We start from the raw sequence: 19,867 nt of genomic DNA, 5'->3' as shown, positions 1-19,867 counted from the left end.
TAGTTAATGAATTAATGAAAGAAGAAATAGAAATGTAAGGAGTAAAATTTTTATTCCCTTTCTATCTGTGGGAGCAAAAAAGTAGTTAATGAGAATTCCTCTGTCGAAAATTTAGGGACACCTTGTATTTTATTGAGATCGAGGTGAAAGCCAATTTTGATACGTTTTCTTTGGAATTGTGTATGATCGCGATTATTAGACGTGTTTTCACAAGTGCTGTATAGAAAATCTACATTGTGACGTATCGCTCGGCGTTCATTGTCGCGTTAGTGTCTGTGGGGTGTGATTGTGGGTCAAACGTATGTGTGGACGTGCTATATTGGCCACTTCTCCATGTGGGACGTTGATTTGGTATACAGATAGTAGTTAATATAATCCATTTTTTTTTCAGGTCTCTCTCTCTCTCTCTCTCTCTCTCTCTCTCTCTCTCTCTCTCTCTCTCTCTCTCTCTCTCTCTCTCTCTCTCTCTCTCTCTCTCTCTCTCTCTCAACACATTATGAACATGCCTTTTTTTTTCAGTCGTCTTAAGTCGAAATTTCACTGCAAACTTTTTTGTATTAAGATTTCATGCATGAAGTACGGAACTTAATACACATTCCTGTTCTGTAATAAGACAGCATGCAATAATAGGTGAAAGACATGCTGGCACATTTTTTTTTCTTCGCACCTTAGGTGAAATTAAATATTCGTAAGCATGAACGTAAGCGTTTCCTTCCACCACTAGCATTCCAGAAGCCCGAGTGTATATATTTATTGAGAACCATGTTGGAAGAAAGCAACCAAAGCCAAACTTTTCTTAATGAAGCAGACATTTATAATTATGTACAACTGAAATGTAGAAAATGCTAATAATTCCATATTTCTCGCAAATCAGGATTTTATTTCAGTTTGACTTGTCCGCTGATGATAATTTGGTTTCCTTTTTTTAGTTCCTTACAGATTCTTTGACAAAAGCATCATGCCAAAAATAGCAAAGCATTCAGAAATTTTGCTGGTAAATCTCCTTCTTTGGCTAACCTATTCTACTTCGAGCAGGTGACGTCCGGCGTGTGTCCCAGCCTCTGTTCGTCGTTTTTAAATGTTATCGTTTCTATAATTAGACATCACTGCTGTTTTTATTTTTTATTTATTTATTCATTTCATTTATTTATTTTTATTATTATTATTATTATTATTATTATTATTATTATTATTATTATTATTATTATTATTATTTATTTTATTTTATTTATTTTTTTCAGTTCCCGTGTAGAATTGCACTTGATCCCCGGAACTGTAGTCGTCCAGTCCACAGTATGTGTTATGATATGCATTGATTGAGTCGAGTGTTTTGTGATCCCCACTCCAAGATCCGTCCCTGGGTCTGCTGTTCTTTTCTTGGTATTCCATTCTTTCTCGATGACACCCTATTCTGGTTTTAACGTGTGGCGCGACGCATCATTCGTTAATAGTGATGCTGACAAAGGTTGATGTTGTGATATTCTGTGCATCATCATTAACTTAGACCTGCGGGCCGTTTCGTATGAAAATAATATACCAAGAATACAAGAGATTGTTTGGCTTCTATTTGATTTACTAAGGGTGTTTATGTTGGGGCACTTGACATTTCATTATTATTATTATTATTATTATTATTATTATTATTATTATTATTATTATTATCATTATTATTATTATTATTATTATTATTATTACTATCGTTGTTGTTGTTGTTGTTGTTGTTGTTGTTGTTGTTGTTTTTGTTGTTGTCTTATTATCATTATTATTATTAATATTATTATTATTATTATTATTATTGTTGTTGTTGTTGTTGTTGATATTATTATCGGGACTCTTTGTGGATGCATATCTGAAGATGCTTCACGGTGTGTGTGTGTGTGTGTGTGTGTGTGTGTGTGTGTGTGTGTGTGTGTGTGTGTGTGTGTGTGTGTGTGTGTGTGTGTGTGTCTGTGTTTGTGTGTGTGTGTGTGTGTGTGTGTGTGTGTGTGTGTGTGTGTGTGTGTGTGTGTGTGTGTGTGTGTGTGTACAGCAAATGGGGACCAACTTTCCACTGTCTGTTAAAAGGCTGCATATTTCTTGTGGAGTAATGAATTCTTATTTGTGATATTTTTCTTGTTTTGTTTTGTCACCGACATACAATATTTTTCACTGATTAAGCGTACAACTACCGCATCCTACTCCAAAAGTACTTTGATTGATTTATAAGCAAAAGTTGGTTTCACAGGATTCATATAATTGCGCAACCTGTGTTTTGTATCACCTTAGCACCCGGCAAGGCGCAGACCACAGGGATGGGACAGGTCAGGGCAAGGGTGTGGTGAGGGTGGCAGACAGTATTACAGGACACGATGATGTGTTGCGATTTACCATTAACCTCGTTTATGTATGAACAATGTCTACAAACCTAAAAATATTATAAATGCATTGCATAGGATAATTATATTTCTTTAACGAAAAGACTAGTAGATTTATCTTGAGTTATTAAACATGATATCAGTTAAGACAAAATTGACACCGAGCATGAAGAAACATCATAGCAAAAACATTTACGTAGACAGTATATATATATATATATATATATATATATATATATATATATATATATATATATATATATATATATATATATATATATATATATATATATATATATATATATATATTGTGGATAGGCGATGCGTGAGCATTTCTGGTCTCCTGTGTGTGTCTCCTTAGGCTCGCCAGTCTTCCTCATATCTCCGCTGTTGGCCAGTACATTGCACTACACCCAAGGAACATAATTTATCATGCTTGATTGCTGTTCCTCAGTCAGTGAGGGTCTGGCTGTTTTGTAGTGCACACTATCAGTCTCGTTGCGTTCCATCCATCCTAATTTTTTTTTTTTTTTTTTATATATATATACAAGAATGTGGTTCTGTCTTTTCAGAAAAAAATGTTTCTCCGAAACATTTTTTTTTTTTTCCGAATCTCTGACTGCGATTCACTGTAAGGGGTTGTGAGGTCGAAATGAAGGACAAATTAGTTCAATCTAGAAAGGTAACTAGCTCAGAGAAGGTGAGAAATTGCTTAAGTGTTTACTACACAAACTGTAGAAATAGTTTGAATAAAATAGGCTTGCTTAGAGGAATAGCGTGTGTAGAGAATTTTTATATCATTGCTTAGACAGAAACTTGGTTAAATATTTCAGGAAAAGTATTTAATCCAGAGGTTAAGATAGATGGTTATACACTATTCTATGAAGACAGGGAACACAGAAGAGATGGAGGCGTCGCGTTATACGTTAGGGACACATCACAGTGTTGTATTAATAGTAGAATTAAAACAGATAGCAAAACAGAGTCGATATGGGTAGATACTCGTATTAAGGAAGGATCATGGTCAGTTGTACTGGGAGTAGTGTACAGGCCACCGAACATTACAAAGAAAATTAACACCTCCCTGTGGCAGGAAATGAATAGAGCAGACAGGTACAGTCAGGTATGTGTGGTAGATTTTAATTTTAGGAATATCGATTGGAGCCCGATGGTGGGTAACAGGGAAGCAGAGGAATTTCTTAAGGTAATTCAGGATATTTTTTTAAAACAGATAACCATAGAACCCTACAAAAGGGAACAATATTCTAGATTCAATTCTATCTAACGGGGAGGAAGCAGTCACGCTGGTAGGGGTTGGAGGACAGCTATATAACAGTGACCATTGGGAAATTAGGTACAAATTATTATGGGAGGAAACTTTTAGAAACAAAAACACTAGTAAAATACTTGACTTTAGGAGGGCAGACTTTGAGGGATTAAAAAGGTACCTCCAAGGAGTTGACCGGCAACGGACGCAGGGTGAGGTCAGGTCCAGGTGTTGGGCAAGAGGAGGGAAGAAATGTCCAGAAGGGTCGGAGTAGGGAGGGGGAGATATGTGTGAGTATGTTGGAGGGTCAGGTCATGCTGAGATGGGAGAGGTGAGGTCGAGACGAGTAGATGAGGGAGTGGGGAGGTTGGAAGGGGCCGAGATGAGAGGATTAGGTGAAGTAAATGTAGATGAGTTGTATAAACATTTCATAGATAAATTACATACAGGACAATTAGCAAACATCCCATATAGACCAATAAGATCACAGAAAAATGACGCTAAATGGATGAATGTTAGGTTAAAACACTAAATAGGGCGGAAGAGAAGTATATATAAGAGATTAAAGGCAGGGAAGAGGTTTTAAGGCCGCAGTGTAATATATTAGTCAGAACAGTCAGGAGGTTAACGAGGAAAGCTAAAAGTAATTATTAATTAAAGGTAGCTTGCCAGGGCCTTTTATTTATTTTTTTTTATGTAGGGGGACACTGGCCAAGGGGAACAAAAATCCAATAAAAAAAATGCCCGCTGAGATGCCAGCCCCACAATATACAGGGTGTCCCATAAGTTTCCATACATAGGAAAAATTAAAAGAAATTATAGAATAATAGAAAAAATATTCTTATTTATATAATATGCTCTACATGACTGCCTTTGTGTTGAAAACACATTTCAATGCGTGTTCTCCACTGCTGAAGAACACGTTCAAACACATCTGGATTTATGCTTGTAATGGCGTTCGTGATACCATATGTATGGGAACTTATGGGACACCCTGTATATCAATGTGAACTTATCATTAAACCCAGTTGTGACCTCACTGAACGTTTCCCTTTGTGTCTCACAACACAAGGGGGCAGTCACAGCCTGCCATCTAAAGACAACTTTCTTCCTCCACACAAAACTACAAGCACCTAATAACACACACCCTTCACTCAAAAATTTCAAAATCATCATGGCGACTCCTACACCAGCCTCGGAGTCCCCATCTGGGGAGGGGACCATAAATGTCCCCAGGTCGGACTGCCTTTCTGTCGACGACCCTAAGTGTCTTGACACCCCCCTCAACTTTTTCTTCATTAACTTCTGCAACATTCGCGGTCTAAGATCTAATTTTCAATCTGTAGAACACAACCTCTCCTCTTCTAAACCTAATCTCCTTTTCTTCACTGAAACTCAGGTGTCTGAGGCAACTGACAGTAGCCCCTTTTATGTTCCCTCCTACTTTCTCTATCCTCATTTTCGATCCAAAGCTGGATGTTGCGTTTATGTGCGCAATGACTTAACCTGCTCTCGTGCCCGCGCTCTTGAATCTTCCGAGTTTTCCACCATCTGGCTACGACTACAGAGTCACTCTCAAACTAAATTTATCTGTGCTGTATACCTCTCACCTAACTCCTCTGACTATAAGAAATTCTTTGACTACTTAACTTCCAAAGTGGAGCACATTCTGACCCTCTTCCCTTTTGCGGAGATCTCCATTCTTGGAGACTTCAATGTTCACCACCAGCTTTGGCTTTCCTCTCCCTTCACTGACCATCCTGGTGAACTAGCCTTCAATTTTGCTATCCTCCACGACTTAGAGCAATTGGTGCAACACCCTACTCGCATTCCTGACCGTCTTGGAGATACGCCCAACATTCTTGACCTTTTCCTGACCTCTAATACTTCTGCTTATGCTGTCACCCTTTCTTCTCCGTTGGGCTCCTCTGATCACAATCTCATATCTGTATCTTGTCCTATCGTTCCAATCCCTCCTCAGGATCCCCCTAAGCGAAGGTGCCTCTGATGTTTTGCCTCTGCTAGTTGGGGAAACCTGAGGAGGTATTTTGCTGATTTTCCTTGGAATGACTACTGCTTCCGTGTCAGAGACCCGTCTTTGTGTGCTGAGCGCATAACAGAGGTGATAATGTCTAGCATGGAGGCGTACATTCCTCACTCTTTTTCTCGACCTAAGTCTTCCAAACCTTGGTTTAACACAGCTTGTTCTCGTGCTATACATAATAAAGAGGTGGCCCACAAAAGGTACTTAAGCCTTCCATCACCAGAAACTCATCCGCTTTATATTTCTGCCCGGAACCATGCCAAGTCTGTTCTCCAACTAACCAAAAACTCCTTCATTAATAGAAAGTGTCAAAACCTTTCAAGATCTCCCCTTGTGACTTTTGGCATCTAGCCATAAATATTTCCAATAACTTTGCTTCTTCTTCTTTCCCTCCTTTTTTCAGCCAGATGGCACCACTGCTATCACATCTATTTCTAAAGCTGAACTCTTCGCTCAAACCTTTGCTAAAAACACTACCCTGGACGACTCTCGGCTTGTTCCTCCCTCTCCTCCACCCTCTGACTGCTTCATGCTACCTATTAAAATTCTTCCCAATGATGTTTTCCATGCCCTCGCTGGCCTAAACCCTCAGAAAGCTTATGGACCTGATGAGGTCCCTCCTATTGTTCTCCGAAACTGTGCCTCTGTACTTGCACCTTGCCTAGTCAAACTCTTTCAGCTCTGTCTGTCAACATCTACCTTTCCTTCTTGCTGGAAGTTTGCCTACATTCAGCCTGTTCCTAAAAAGGGTGACCGTTCAAATCCCTCAAACTACCGTCCTATTGCTTTAATTTCCTGTCTATCTAAAGTTTTTTAATCTATCCTCAACAGGAACATTCTTAAACATCTATCACTTCACAACCTATCTGATCGCCAGTATGGGTTCCGTCAAGGCCGCTCCACTGGTGATCTTCTGGCTTTCCTTAATGAGTCTTGGTCATCCTCTTTCATAGATTTTGGTGAAACTTTTGCTGTTGCTTTGGACATATCAAAAGCTTTTGATAGAGTCTGGCACAAAGCTTTAATTTCCAAACTACCCTCCTACAGCATCTATCCTTCTCTCTGTAACTTCATCTCCAGTTTCCTTTCTGACCGTTCTATTGCTGCTGTGGTAGACAGTCACTGTTCCCCTTCTAAATCTATTAACAGTGGTTTTCTTCAGGGTTCTGTCCTGTTACCCACTCTCTTCCTGTTATTCATCAATGATCTTCTGAGCCAAACTTCTTGTTCTATCCACTCCTACGCTAATGATACCACCCTGCAGTTTTTCACGTCTTTTCATAGACGTCCAACCCTTCAGGAAGTAAATATTTCACGCAGGGAAGCCATAGAACGCCTGACTTCTGATCTTTCTAAAATTTCTGATTGGGGCAGAGCAAACTTGGCATTGTTCAATGCCTCAAAAACTCAATTCCTCCATCTGTTAACTCGACACAACCTTCCAGACAACTATCCTCTCTTCTTCAGTGACGTTCAACTGTCCCCCTCTTCTACACTGAACATCCTCGGTCTGTCCTTTACTTATAATCTGAACTGGAAACTTCACATCTCATTTCTAGCTAAAACAGCTTTTATGAAGTTAGGCGTTCTGAGACGTCTCCGCCAGTTTTTTTCACCCCCCCCTCCACTCTCAACTGCTAACTCTGTACAAGGGCCTTATCCGTCCATGTATGGAGTATGCTTCACATGTCTGGGGAGTTTCCACTCATACTGCTATTCTAGACAGGGTGGAATCAAAAGCTTTTCGTCTCATCAACTCCTCTCCTCTCACTGACTGTCTTCAGCCTCTTTCTCATCGCCGCAATGTTGCATCTCTAGCTGTCTTCTACCGCTATTTTCATGCTAACTGCTCTTCTGATCTTGCTAACTGTATGCCTCCTGTCCTCCCGCGGCCTCGCTGCACAAAACCACCTCTCTAATGCAAGAGTTAACCAGTATTCTCAATCATTCACCCCTTTCTCTGGTAAACTCTGGAACTCTCTGCCTGCTTCTGTATTTCCACCTTCCTATAACTTGAATTCCTTCAAGAGGGAGGTTTCAAGACACTTATCCTTCAATTTTTTACTACCACTTTGGACCCTTTTCTGGGACTGGTATCTCAGTGGGCTTTTTCTATTAATTGGATTTTCGTTGCCCTTGACCAGTGTCCCTCCTACATAAAAAAAAAAAAAAAAAAGGCCCGAAGTAATACTAAAGTTACATTTGGCGCTGGTCAGACCTCATCTAGACTACGCTGTGCAGTTCTGATCCCCTCATTACAGGAAGGATATAGATCTATTAGAATCAGTATAAAGGAGAATGACTAAAAGGATACAGAGGATGAGGAGTATTCCTTAGGAGGCGAGACTGAAACTGTTAAATTTACATTCTTTAGAGAGACGTAGGTTAAGAGGGGACCTGATAGAAGTCTTTAAAGTGGTATAAAGGTTAAAACAAGGAGGATGTAAGCAAAATTCTTAGGATCAGCAACCAGGACAGAACAAGAAATAAAGAGTTCAAGTTTGAAAAATTTAGGTTTAGGAAGGAGATAGGAAGAAACTGGTTCTCAAATAAAGTGGTAGATGAATGGAACGGACTCAGTAATCAAGTTGTTAGTGCTAACACATTAGGGAGCTTTAAGAGAAGATTAGACGGGTTTATGGATGGAGATGATAGGTGGAAATAGGTAGGTATATTTCATACAGGGACTGCCACGTGTAAGCCTGGTGGCTTCTTGTAGCTTCCCTTATTTATTATGTTATGTTATTATTATCATTTATTTATTTATTTATTTTGCAGTATTTTTAATCTTATAAATAATACCCAAGTGTGACTGGCTTCTTTGCCTCAGAAACCCCATACTTTTGTTCGGTCACCTTCAGGAATATCACTTGTAATATTGAGTTCTCTCAGTGATTGTACTTATCATTCGGAAATAAAATATTGGAATGGCGATTCATATGAGGAATGATAGAGACAGACGTGTTTACCAGTGCCTGCAGGAAAATGGTCACTACACAGTTTGTCAGATGGTAGCTGCTGCACAGCTATGGTTGGTTTAAAACAAACAGAATTAGGTGTAGGAGCTGTTCGTACTGTTTGCTTTAGTTTAGTTTAGTCCATTTTACGATTTCTCTTCATGAGATCATTGCCAACTCATTCATTGTAAAGAGACTACACAGATGCTAACAAAAGTTGTTTATGTACAATTTGTAGACTGTCGATAAGCTTCATAGAGACGACCATCGGCAAGGTTAAGGAATCTCTGACGCCATGGTGCCGTCGGCCAAGACCTGCCACAGGCTGCTCCTCTTTCCCACCGCTTGCATGTTCGTCCTCTTCTTGTTGGTAAGTCTTGCTCGTATATATATATATATATATATATATATATATATATATATATATATATATATATATATATATATATATATATATATATATATATATATATATATATATATATATATATATATATATATATATATATATATATATATTTTTTTTTTTTTTTTTTTTTTTTTTTTTTTTACTTTATATTTGTTTTTAAAGTTAGTTGATAGTATATATTCATAATCCATTGCACCAGTGAGATATATTGCAAGATTATTCTTTCACTTATATTCTCAGTCAGAAGCACATTCATCAAATGTATAAAGACAAATGTGTGAACTACCGAGCTGGTGGAAGAAGCAGTCCATTGCAGTAGAGAAACAGCGATATTCTTGACAAGAATTTTCCTTGATATTCCATTTTCACTTTCCACTGACACTCTGACGATCTCAAGAAGAGCGAAATTCATTTTATTCCATTTATCATCTAACAAATACGAGTACGTTAATTACATGTCAATTTATCTTTTTATTTATATTTTTCGTTCAATACAGCATTCTCTTTTCTCTTTAGTGTTTCCGTACCAGCAAGGGCGTGGAAAACATTATTAGGAAGTGTCCTAAGTCATGAAGTAGAGGGTGGAGGAGAGGGAGGAACAAACCATGAATCATCCAGAGTTAAATTTCTAGCAAAGGTCGGAGTGAAGTGTTCATGTTTAAAAATAGATGAGATGGCAGTGGTGCCATCAGGCTGAAATAGAGAAGGAAAGATGAAGAAGAGAAGTTATTGGAGATATTTTTGGGTAAGTACTAGATGTCACGAGGGAAGTTAGATGTAGAAAGATTTTGACATTTTCTATTGTTGGAGGAGTTCTTGGCCTCTTGAAGGACAATTTTGGCATAGTTCCAACAAGAAATTGCAGGAGTGTCAGGTCATGGAAGACTCTGATGCCATTTATGGGCCACCACTTTCATCATGTACAGCACCAGAACAGGCTGAGTTAAACCAAGGTTTAGAAGATTTAGGGCTAGAGAAAGAGCGACTACGCTTCCATGCCAGACATAGTTACCTCCGTCATGCCCTCAGCACACAGATAGTCCCTGACACAGAGGTATTAGTCATTCCATGGAATCATAATAGTATCTTTCTAGACCTCCACAGTGAGCGGAGCCAAAATGCCGGAGGCACATTCACTTTCGAGGATCCTGAGGAGCTGGAGCGAATGAGCGAGATACAGTTAAGAGATTATGATCAGAGAAGTTGAATGGAGAAGACAGTGACATAATAAATAGGATAATATGTTAGGAAAAGATCAACAATGTGGGGAGTATCTCCGAGACGGTCAGGAATAGGAATATTATATTGCATTAATTGCTCTAGGTCGTTCACCACCTTGGTCAATGACGAAGATTTTTCATAGTTAGAAGAGTTAGATGAAAGATTGAATAGTACATCCCAGTTTTTAATTCAAACTGAGGATAGAAAAACTAAGAAAAAACAGAGAATGGGGTTGCTGTCATTATCCTTAGACACGTGTTTCAGTGAAGAAAAGAAAATGAGATTTGATAGAGGAGAGGTGGTGTTCCACAGACTGAAAATTGGATCTGGGGCTGCAAATGTTGCAGAAGTTAATGTAAAAAAGTTGAAAAGGTGACAAGACACTTAGGAGCGGTGTGAAAAAAGCGAGCGGGTCTGCTTTCCCATGGAACGAACTGTCGTATCCACGGCACCCATGCTTATAGTATTGCCCCCGACGACGCCCACGACGCCCTCGCCCACGCTGCCCATAGCAACGCCCCCGGCGTGGCTTCTCGAGAGGCCCCGCCGCCTGTCCATGATCCAGGTCAGAACAATGCCCGCCTTGTTCGCGAACACTACGAAAGTGCAGGTGTTGCTGACGTAGCAGAGGACTAGGACAAGCTAGGTCGTATTAAAAGCATGGTAATGACCGTGATTAATTTAACGCGCGTAAACCACAACAATGTGACCCAGATGCGCGCTATACGGATATAAGAAACTTTAAATATCTGTGTATAGGAGTGGGTATCCAATGTGCCCTCAGTGTAAAATGAACCTTAAGCTTTTGGTGACGAAAAGTAGACAAGCAAACATTCTGGTGATCGTGTGTTTTAAAGGAAGAGAAGTGTACTAACTAGTTGGACTGCAGACTTTAAGGATGGCAGTGTATGTAGTCGTGTATGTAATCTCGTTGCCGGGTAGACGTAGGCGGATGGAAAATATATATAAGGAGGAAGTACAGAACGACTCACGTAGTTTTCCGATCGCCATAATATAGGTGATGTCTTATTTTTGAGCAGGTGCAGCACAGTCTTGCTGCACCATGAGACTACCAATCGTTCTCTTAGAGGATTTTCCTCTGTGCCTTGTGTGTCTCGACTTTAAATATGCTGTGTTCAGTATACTGTAGTTTCCATATATTTCATATTGTGTTTCATGTGTTGATTTAATGCTGGATTATGATGAGTGACGATATTTTCTGTGGCACTTCGCATGTAGTGACCACACGATTTTGTCTTTGATTTTACATGGTGTGTTCGATTATTTTGTTATGTGATTGTTATGTGTGCATGTATGTCTTATATGTGTTTGATGAAAAGTGATGCATTACTGAGTGACATAATCTTGTTGATGAAGTCATGTTAACGTATAGTTAATAATAACGTAAAGACTTATTAGTTTGTCAATGCGGAGTTACTTGAAGTTTTATTAACTGATCTGATGATATGGAGTTATTATTTCATATTACCTGCGTTTGTTGTTGGAACGCTTATTTACTGTTTAATAAATAATGTTAGTTTTTCTGAACTGTGTTTATGGGTTACCCCTCTGTAAGAACCCTAGCCTTAACTCTCGGTAACCTGGACTTAGACTTAAAGAATTGTGAAAGTACTTGAAGTACTTGGTGAGTATATAACTGGTGAAGTTCCTGCGTAAACTCTAACTTATAATTAAAGATAAGTTGGGGGATTACGAGAGAACAGCACCGTCCTTTATTCAGAAAACTGAAAAAGAAATTAGTATAATTTATGCAATGGTATCTCAGTAGTCGTCATAAATATATATATATATATATATATATATATATATATATATATATATATATATATATATATATATATATATATATATATATATATATATATATATATATATATATATATATATATATATATATATATATATATATATATATATATATATAATACTTATACGAAACTGAAGGTTGCAGCACTTTTTATTTTCTTGCGTACATTACCAACAATCTGTACTATCTCTCAACCTCCTCCTCCTCCTCCCCTAACTTAAAGTTAGCAAGTCACCCGGGCCTGACACGATCTCACCCCGCATCTTAAAAAAAAGCGAAAGCCGAATTAGTTAAATCACTAACCGTATTGTTCAATAAATCCTTGCAGTCAGTTACAGTGCCTGATGAATGGAAGCTTGCTAACGTAACTCCGATTTTCAAAAAAAAAGCAGTAAATTTTTACCATGTAATTACCAACCATTTAGCTTAACCTCAGTCGTATGCAAAATGCTTGAAACACTAATAAGAGATAAACTCGTTAATCACTTAGAAGAAAACTACTTACTTGAAAATACTCAACTCGGCCTCCGCAACAAATGCTCTTGTTTGACGAACCTCTTTGACTTCTATAATATTCTGAACCAGTATGACGAGAGTAAAGCGGTAGATGTAATATATCTTGATTTTCAGAAGGCCTCCGACAGAGTCCCCCACAAACATTTACTGATTAAATTAAAATAACACGGTATCCAAGTCGACGTGTTGCGATGGGTTGAAAACTGGCTAAACAACCGTAAAAAAAAGAGTAGTAATAAATGGAAAAGCATCCAAGTGGACTAACGTAATTAGCGGCGTACCTCAGGGATCAATCTTAGGACCTGATTAGGGTGTTACCAGTATAATATCGAAGTTTGCTGACGATACCAAAATAGTGAATTCCGTAGTCTCTAACGAACAAGTAATAGAAATGCAGAAAAATCTAGATAAATTGAATGGGGGCAAACCTGGCAAATGAGTTTTTAATGCAGATAAGTGCAAAGTGCTTCACATATGGTATAGAAACGAGAAAACAAAGTATATTTTAAATGATACCCAACTTAAACGTGTTGACAACGAAATTGATTTAGAAGTGACAATATCGAGCAGCTTAAAACCTGGCCAGCAATGTTCAGAAGTCGTAAAGAAAGCAAATAAAGTAATTGGCTTAATAGGCAGATCTTTTCAATATAAATCTAAGGATACAATCTTCACTTTGTATAACTCTTTAAACCGTCCCCTCTTGGAATATTGAGTTCAAGCATGGTGCCCCTACTACCAGAAAGACATTGATAAATTAGAAAGAGTTCAGCGTAGAGTAACAAAAATTATACCAAGTCTAAGAAACAAATCATACGAAGAGCGTATTAAAGGATTATATATATTCCCATTAACACAAAGAAGACTAAGAGGCGACTTAATACAGGTGTTTAAAATCATCAAAGGCTTTGATAACATGAACCGCAATAAATATTTCACGATAGACTTCAAATTACACGCGAGGAAACGGTTGCAAAATTGTTGGGAAATCCTTCAATTCTCACGGATCATTTTTTTTTTCTTTTTTTTTACATCGACTAGTAAATCTATGGAATGGGCTTCCTGGAGACGTGATAGACTTCAACACCGTTGAGACTTTTAAACGCCGTCTTGATAAATATCTTGCCTGCAATCCGCGGCTAACAGCGTTTGTTTGCTAGTGATTAACTTCCTTACCTTCAGGAAATGGAGGCACCTCATTTCATCTATTTTCTTTCTTTCCTATAAAATTTCTTTTTTTTTTTTTCTTCTTTAACCCCGAAAGGTATTTCTTTCCAACCTGTTTTCCTGTATGGCTTATGCCGAAGGGAGTGGAGGGTGGGGAGTGAGCCTTCTGCTTTCCTGTCCTTTTCTTCTACTATCACCTTCGTAGTCCTAGGTCAGGTCACCTCGTGAGGACCGCAAGGTCTGCTGTGGCCTGTTTTTCTATGTAACTCACTCTCTCTCTCGCTCTCGCACTCTCTATCTCTCGTGTGAAATACGTATAATATCATGTACGTACATACTTACATCACGTTATTCCTAAGCTCAGCACTTCCAGTACTGCCCTACCTTCACTAGGTTTTCTCCCCCGCTCTCCTCCTTGCCTCCCCGTGCATCTACCTGGTTATTACATGTTAATGCATACAAACCTTTTTCATGACCTGTGGACTTATGTTACCTCAGAATCATGTATCGTGATCAATGAACGAGTAAAGAAGAAGGAATCTTTTCTCTCCATTCTTCACTTTTTCCCTCCTAATTCCCTTCCGACCCACTCCAATCGTTTACATTTACAACTACACTACACTGTTCGTTTCCCTCACTTCTAACTTACACTTTTCCTCTCCTCCCTCGCCTTCCTTTTTCCCTTTTTGTCTCTCTCCCTAAATATCTTCTTCTCTTCGTTGTGTCCCAATTTCCCTTGTCCCAGCGGCTTCCTTGGCTCAACAATATGCAGGTGTTTTTTTTTTATTTTTATTATTATTATTTTTTATTTTTTATTTATTTTTTTTTTATGCACCCACGACTTTGCAGTGTACTCCAAAATCATGTTAGTTCTTCTGCCTCAAATAGACTGGTCTGTTTATGGTCCCGTTCCTCTCCGCCTTGTGATGTGTGGTTAGATTTTTTTTTTTTTAGATCATCTTGCTTAATTCAAATATGAATTGACTGTAAATGAAGACTCGATATTTTTTTTTCTTTTTCTTTTTTTTTTTTTTTTAGAAGTAGGTCTCTTCACACTATAAAAGTCTGCATGTTCTTCCTTTGAAACTTTAGTCCCCAGGAACACCTGTCTTCTCTTCCTTCTTGAGATTATCGCAAAGGCCGACAGTAATCTTTGTCTCTGTTTTCACTCCCTTTTGATTTCTGCGCTCCACCAACTCCACGCAGATCCCATGATTTAGATCTATATTCTGAAACACTACTACACCGCACCTCCACTATATCCAAAAGGTGAAGTTGCAAGGCTTTTTAAGTGCGTTTTAATGGCTTTAGACAGATTAACAAGATTTCTTCGTTTTTAACAGGAGAAACACTCTTGAGAACCCGGCCTTTGAAAATTGTTATGGTGAGAGAGCAGAGCGTTTCAGAATACAGGCCTTACTTATGTTTGATTGGTTCACGTCAGTCGTTCATGTGTGGTGTAAAATAAGTAGTCTACTCAAGTACAGTCAGCTGAGAGTGCACGCAGTCTGTATTCAGTCTACATCAAATGCACTGACGAAAGCACAAGATGTCTATCATGTAACTACTGGTGATCATCTAGCTTTTCTTACTGAGTCTTGGTTATCCTCTTTTTGGGATTTTGGTGGAACTTTCGTTGTTGCTTTAGTCATATAAAAAAGTATTTGATAGAGTCTGGCACAAATCTTTGACTTCCAGACTACTTTCATACTGCTTTTATCTTTCTCTCTGTAACTTCATCTCAAGTTTTCTTTCTGACTTTCTGTTTCTGCTGTGGTAGACAATCACTGTTCTCCTAAGTCTATTAACAGGGTTCTATCCTGTCATCCACTCTCTTTCTATTATTAATTTATGATCTTCTAAGTCAAACTCCTTTTCTTATCCACTCCTACGCTGATAATACCTCCCTGCACTTTTCCACGTCTCTTCGTAGACGTCCAACCCTTCAGGAATTAAATATTCCACCCAGGGAAGCCACAGAACACCTGATTCTTGGTCTCTCTAAAATTTCTGATTGGAGCAGAGCAAACTTAGTATTGCTCAATCCCTCAAAAACTCAATCCCTCCACCTATTAGTTCCACAAAACCTTCCAGATAACTATTCCATCATCTTCAGTGACACTTAACTGTCCTCCTCTTCTACACTGAACATCCTTGGTCTGTCCTTTACTTATAATCTAAACTGGAAACTTCACATCTCATCTCTAGCTAAAACAGCTTCAATGAAGTTAGGTGTTCTGAGTCGTCTCCGCTAGTTTTTCTCACCTTCCTCCCACCCTCCCTCGCAGCTGCTAACTCTGTATAGGTGCCTTATCCGTCCATATACGTAGTATGCTTCACATGTATGGAGATTTCATTCATACCGCTCTTTTAGACAGGGTGGAATCAAAAACTTTCCTCTAATTGACTGTTTTTAACCTTTCTCTTATCACCACCGTGTTACATCTTTTTCTATCTTCTACCGCTATTTTCATGCCAACTACTCTTCTGATCTTTTAACTAAATGCCGCCCCTCATCCCGCGGCTTCGCTGCACAAGACTTTCTGCTTTCTCTCATCCCTATTATGTTCACCTCTCTAATGCAAGAGTATTCTCAGTCATTCATCCCTTTTTTTTTTTTCTGATAAGCTCTGGAAATCCCTGCCAGCTTATTTATTTTCTCCTTCCTGTGACTTGAACTCTATTAAGAGGGGGTTTCAAGACACTTATCCTCCAATTTCTTTTTGTCGTTTTTTTTTCTTTTTTACCTCTGTTAAGGGACCGGCGCCTCAGTGGACCATTTCTCTCTCTCTCTCTCTCTCTCTCTCTCTCTCTCTCTCTCTCTCTCTCTCTCTCTCTCTCTCTCTCTCTCTCTCTCTCTCTCTCTCTCTCTCTCGTGTAAGTACTGAACTTCACCTTCATCTCTTTGTTATTCATCTCAAGGACTACTTTCTGACTTTCACCATGTAATTGTGAAATAATCTGTTGCAGTGCCTTTGTAGATTCACTCGTCAAAACAGTACATATCTGAAATCATATCTACGTAGCTCAACTCGAAATTTCACATCTCCTTCCTTGCTAAGACAGCTTCCTTAGAGTCGGGTGTTTTTTGTGTCGCTTTCGCCATGCTAAAGACGCTAAACCTAAACAAAAATAAAACTTCACTTAACTTTATTGTACGAGTATTACGTTTGTTGTGCCAGGGCCCGTGTTCAGCACACTGCCAAGTCTTTTCTTTATCTTTCATGAGTTAGTTCTGGTGCATCAGTATCTCAGTTCTTCCTATAATACTGTAGTCACGATGAGCCTTTTTCTTTACAGTGGATCGCGCAGACCGATATAGACGAGAAAGAGTCGAGGTTATCGGTAATCATCAGTCGCCTTAAACGCCCAGTGGACATTTTTGTCTTCAATAATGAAGGAAACCAGACTCTCAGCGCAGTAGACATTACTCCGTATATGTGGACGGAAAATGCAACGCAAAAGCAGACTTATGCTTCCAGAAATACATCTAACGGATCTATTTATGGTGACAGATATTCTACAACTGAAGCAGTGTATACTGAATCCGTGCAAGACGATGGTGTGGATGAAGATTTTCTGCGTGAAAGAGAAAAGGCAAGTGAGGGTGATGCTCTAAGAGTGATTAAGGCTCAGGAAGGTATTTTGGTCAAGCTGTGTGGGTGTGTGTTAGCTTGCCTTCACGTCTAAGCCATTATATTGTTTAATCAAAATACTTGTACCACCTACAAGTATCATTTTGTCACCGAAGTAGTGACGAATGTTGTCATTCATTTGCATCATCCTGCGTAGTGACTGATGCCACCATCACCTAGCAATCTTCACTTTATCTTAAACTTTTTTTTTTTTCTATTTGAGGAGTAAGTCAAAATAAGGGCTGAATTCCTTTTGTCTGTTTAAGCTATCATATATATATATATATATATATATATATATATATATATATATATATATATATATATATATATATATATATATATATATATATATATATATATATACGCACACACACACACCAGTACCAACAAAATTATAGTGCTATAATACTCTCTATCCCAGTGGTTTCCAAACTGGGAACAATGGTCTCCTAGGGTGCCATGTAGCAAAATGTAGGGGGGCGTAATCTGAGGATATGTATATATAAAAGCAAAGGAGTTTAGCGGGTAGGCAGCCAGTGGAGTGAACTTACAGGTTCAGTACAAATGGCTAGACTACATAGATAATTTGCTTTTCGGCACTTCCATCCATTTTCATCAGCTTATTCCTGTGATCCTGCATTCATTCAACTACTCCACATTAAAATATCGCAACAGACTTGAAGTGAAGCATAACCTACGGTGTGCTTTAAGTGAAGCAAAACCATGAATCAAGGTGCTTGCTGTTAATCTGCAGCATCACCCATCACACTGGGTAGAATGGGGATTCAAGTGAAGGAACCATGAACCTGGCATGAATGTTCAGAAGCAAATAGTCAGGGAGGAGGTGGGTGTGGTCAGTGAAGGCCATAGTTGTGGCACTTAATTATGACTCCTTATGATAGCATTTCACTTCAGAATTATAAAGTCATCATATTTGTCAGATTCAAAGATCAGATCATGTGTCCTGAGATTAATACACTTTTAAACCAATGGAATTCTGTCTTATTTTGTTTCTTGTTTGTTTATTGTTGAAACACCTCTTCGCAATAATGCTATTTATTTAATTACTCCAAGTATGGACATTTTTTTATGAGCATAATGTTACTTCTTTAGTACCATTTCAATAATCATATGAGATTCAGCAAAGGCAAACTACACATTTCTTTATCAATACTTTGCAAAAGAAAAAATATCAAATGGAATCAATAAAATTACAAGATTTGCTGAAGTGTTTTTTTTTATGGATTTAATGAGTGTAGGACTGTAAACACTGTCTACTAGACAGTCACTGTAGTCATGGGTTATGCTTGACGATGGACTATGGACAAGGTAACGACCAGAAAAAGTTTCGTAACCACTGCTCTATTCTGTAGTTAGTCCATTCATGTACGGTGCTTTTGATATTGAAGTTTCAGAACATGTACGAAACTTAATGAGTTTATTGATCTATTATTTTTTTTTCAGTATCATATAATATATTACCTAAAGATATTTCCTATAGTTTCATAATATTCCAGCTTAAGTTATAATGCAATGAAAAATTATTTAGAAATCAATATAGACTGAATGTCGTTAATTGAGCCCTGTACCATGCGTCAGGACTTGTCATCATTATCAAAACGAAGTGTGTACTTCATCATTATATCAGGGTGGAAGTGTTCCAGTTAGCTTGGCTCACAGCAGACAGAACCTGGGTTTGAATCCATCCCTGGGCAGGCGATGGTGTTTGTGGTAGTAGTAGTAGTAGTAGTAGTAGTAGTAAATATGCACAATGAATGTAATGTTGCGCCATGTGCTGCCTGTTACTGTCTCTCTTTGAACATGTGCACACAGGTGTTCAGCGAGAGGCGGCAGCGCATAGAAAAGGTTTGTCAGCAGATGGGTCCTGTTGTCACCTATGGCTCCGTGGAGAATACACCGCTCAGTCGTTTACGCTGGCTCAACGCCCGCAGCCTTATCATGTGCTTCAATGCGAAGGTTGGTAATAGCTGTAGTAGAAGGAGGAGGATTACTGGTGGTGATGCTATTGGTAGTGGCGGTGGTGGTGGTGGTGGTAGTATTAGTAGTAATAGTAGCAGAAGTAGTAGTAGTAGTAGTAGTAGTAGTAGTAGTAGTAGTAGTAGTAGTAGTAGTAGTAGTAGTAGTTCATAAATTTATTGCCATACTTATGAATTACATATAATCTATAATGATGTACATTTAGTGAGACACTAGTCCGCCGAGCATCTGCTCCCCGGCAGACAGAATCAGAATAGATGATACCACCAATATATAAAGGGCGGCAATTTTTACTTCAAAATAAAAATATATTGATATACTTGTATTATCTACCTTGACAATTACCTGAGTTGCTGAATACAATGAACATTATTAAGTTACTGAAAAATACAAATGGTATGAAAGACATACCGTGCATGCTATTCCCTGGTGTTACGGTTCTGTTGGTGGAAAAAGTGCGACTTGAAT

The 19,867-nt window shown here is 38.5% G+C and overlaps 1 protein-coding gene across 5 annotated transcripts in view; it reads left to right on the top strand.

Annotated features, from left to right (window-relative positions):
- The window catches only part of LOC135110908 (carbohydrate sulfotransferase 10-like), a 77,196-nt gene that overhangs the window by 47,025 nt on the left and 10,304 nt on the right, over positions 1–19,867 (top strand). For 3 of the 5 annotated variants that reach the window (XM_064023549.1, XM_064023551.1, XM_064023548.1), the window contains exons 2-4: positions 8,861–8,992; positions 17,064–17,360; positions 19,235–19,378. In XM_064023549.1, the coding sequence (XP_063879619.1) occupies positions 8,918–8,992; positions 17,064–17,360; positions 19,235–19,378 (516 nt within the window). In that variant the 5' untranslated portion in view covers positions 8,861–8,917. Of the gene's footprint in view, positions 1–1,239; positions 1,294–8,860; positions 8,993–17,063; positions 17,361–19,234; positions 19,379–19,867 lie in introns of those variants that run through there. The other 2 variants (XM_064023550.1, XM_064023552.1) reach the window with 2 other exon arrangements.

Source organism: Scylla paramamosain, chromosome 21, assembly GCF_035594125.1.
Source record: "Scylla paramamosain isolate STU-SP2022 chromosome 21, ASM3559412v1, whole genome shotgun sequence".
Classification (NCBI taxonomy): domain Eukaryota; kingdom Metazoa; phylum Arthropoda; class Malacostraca; order Decapoda; family Portunidae; genus Scylla; species Scylla paramamosain.
Note: the sequence above shows the minus strand (reverse complement) of the source record. Positions and strands in the feature narration are given on the sequence as shown.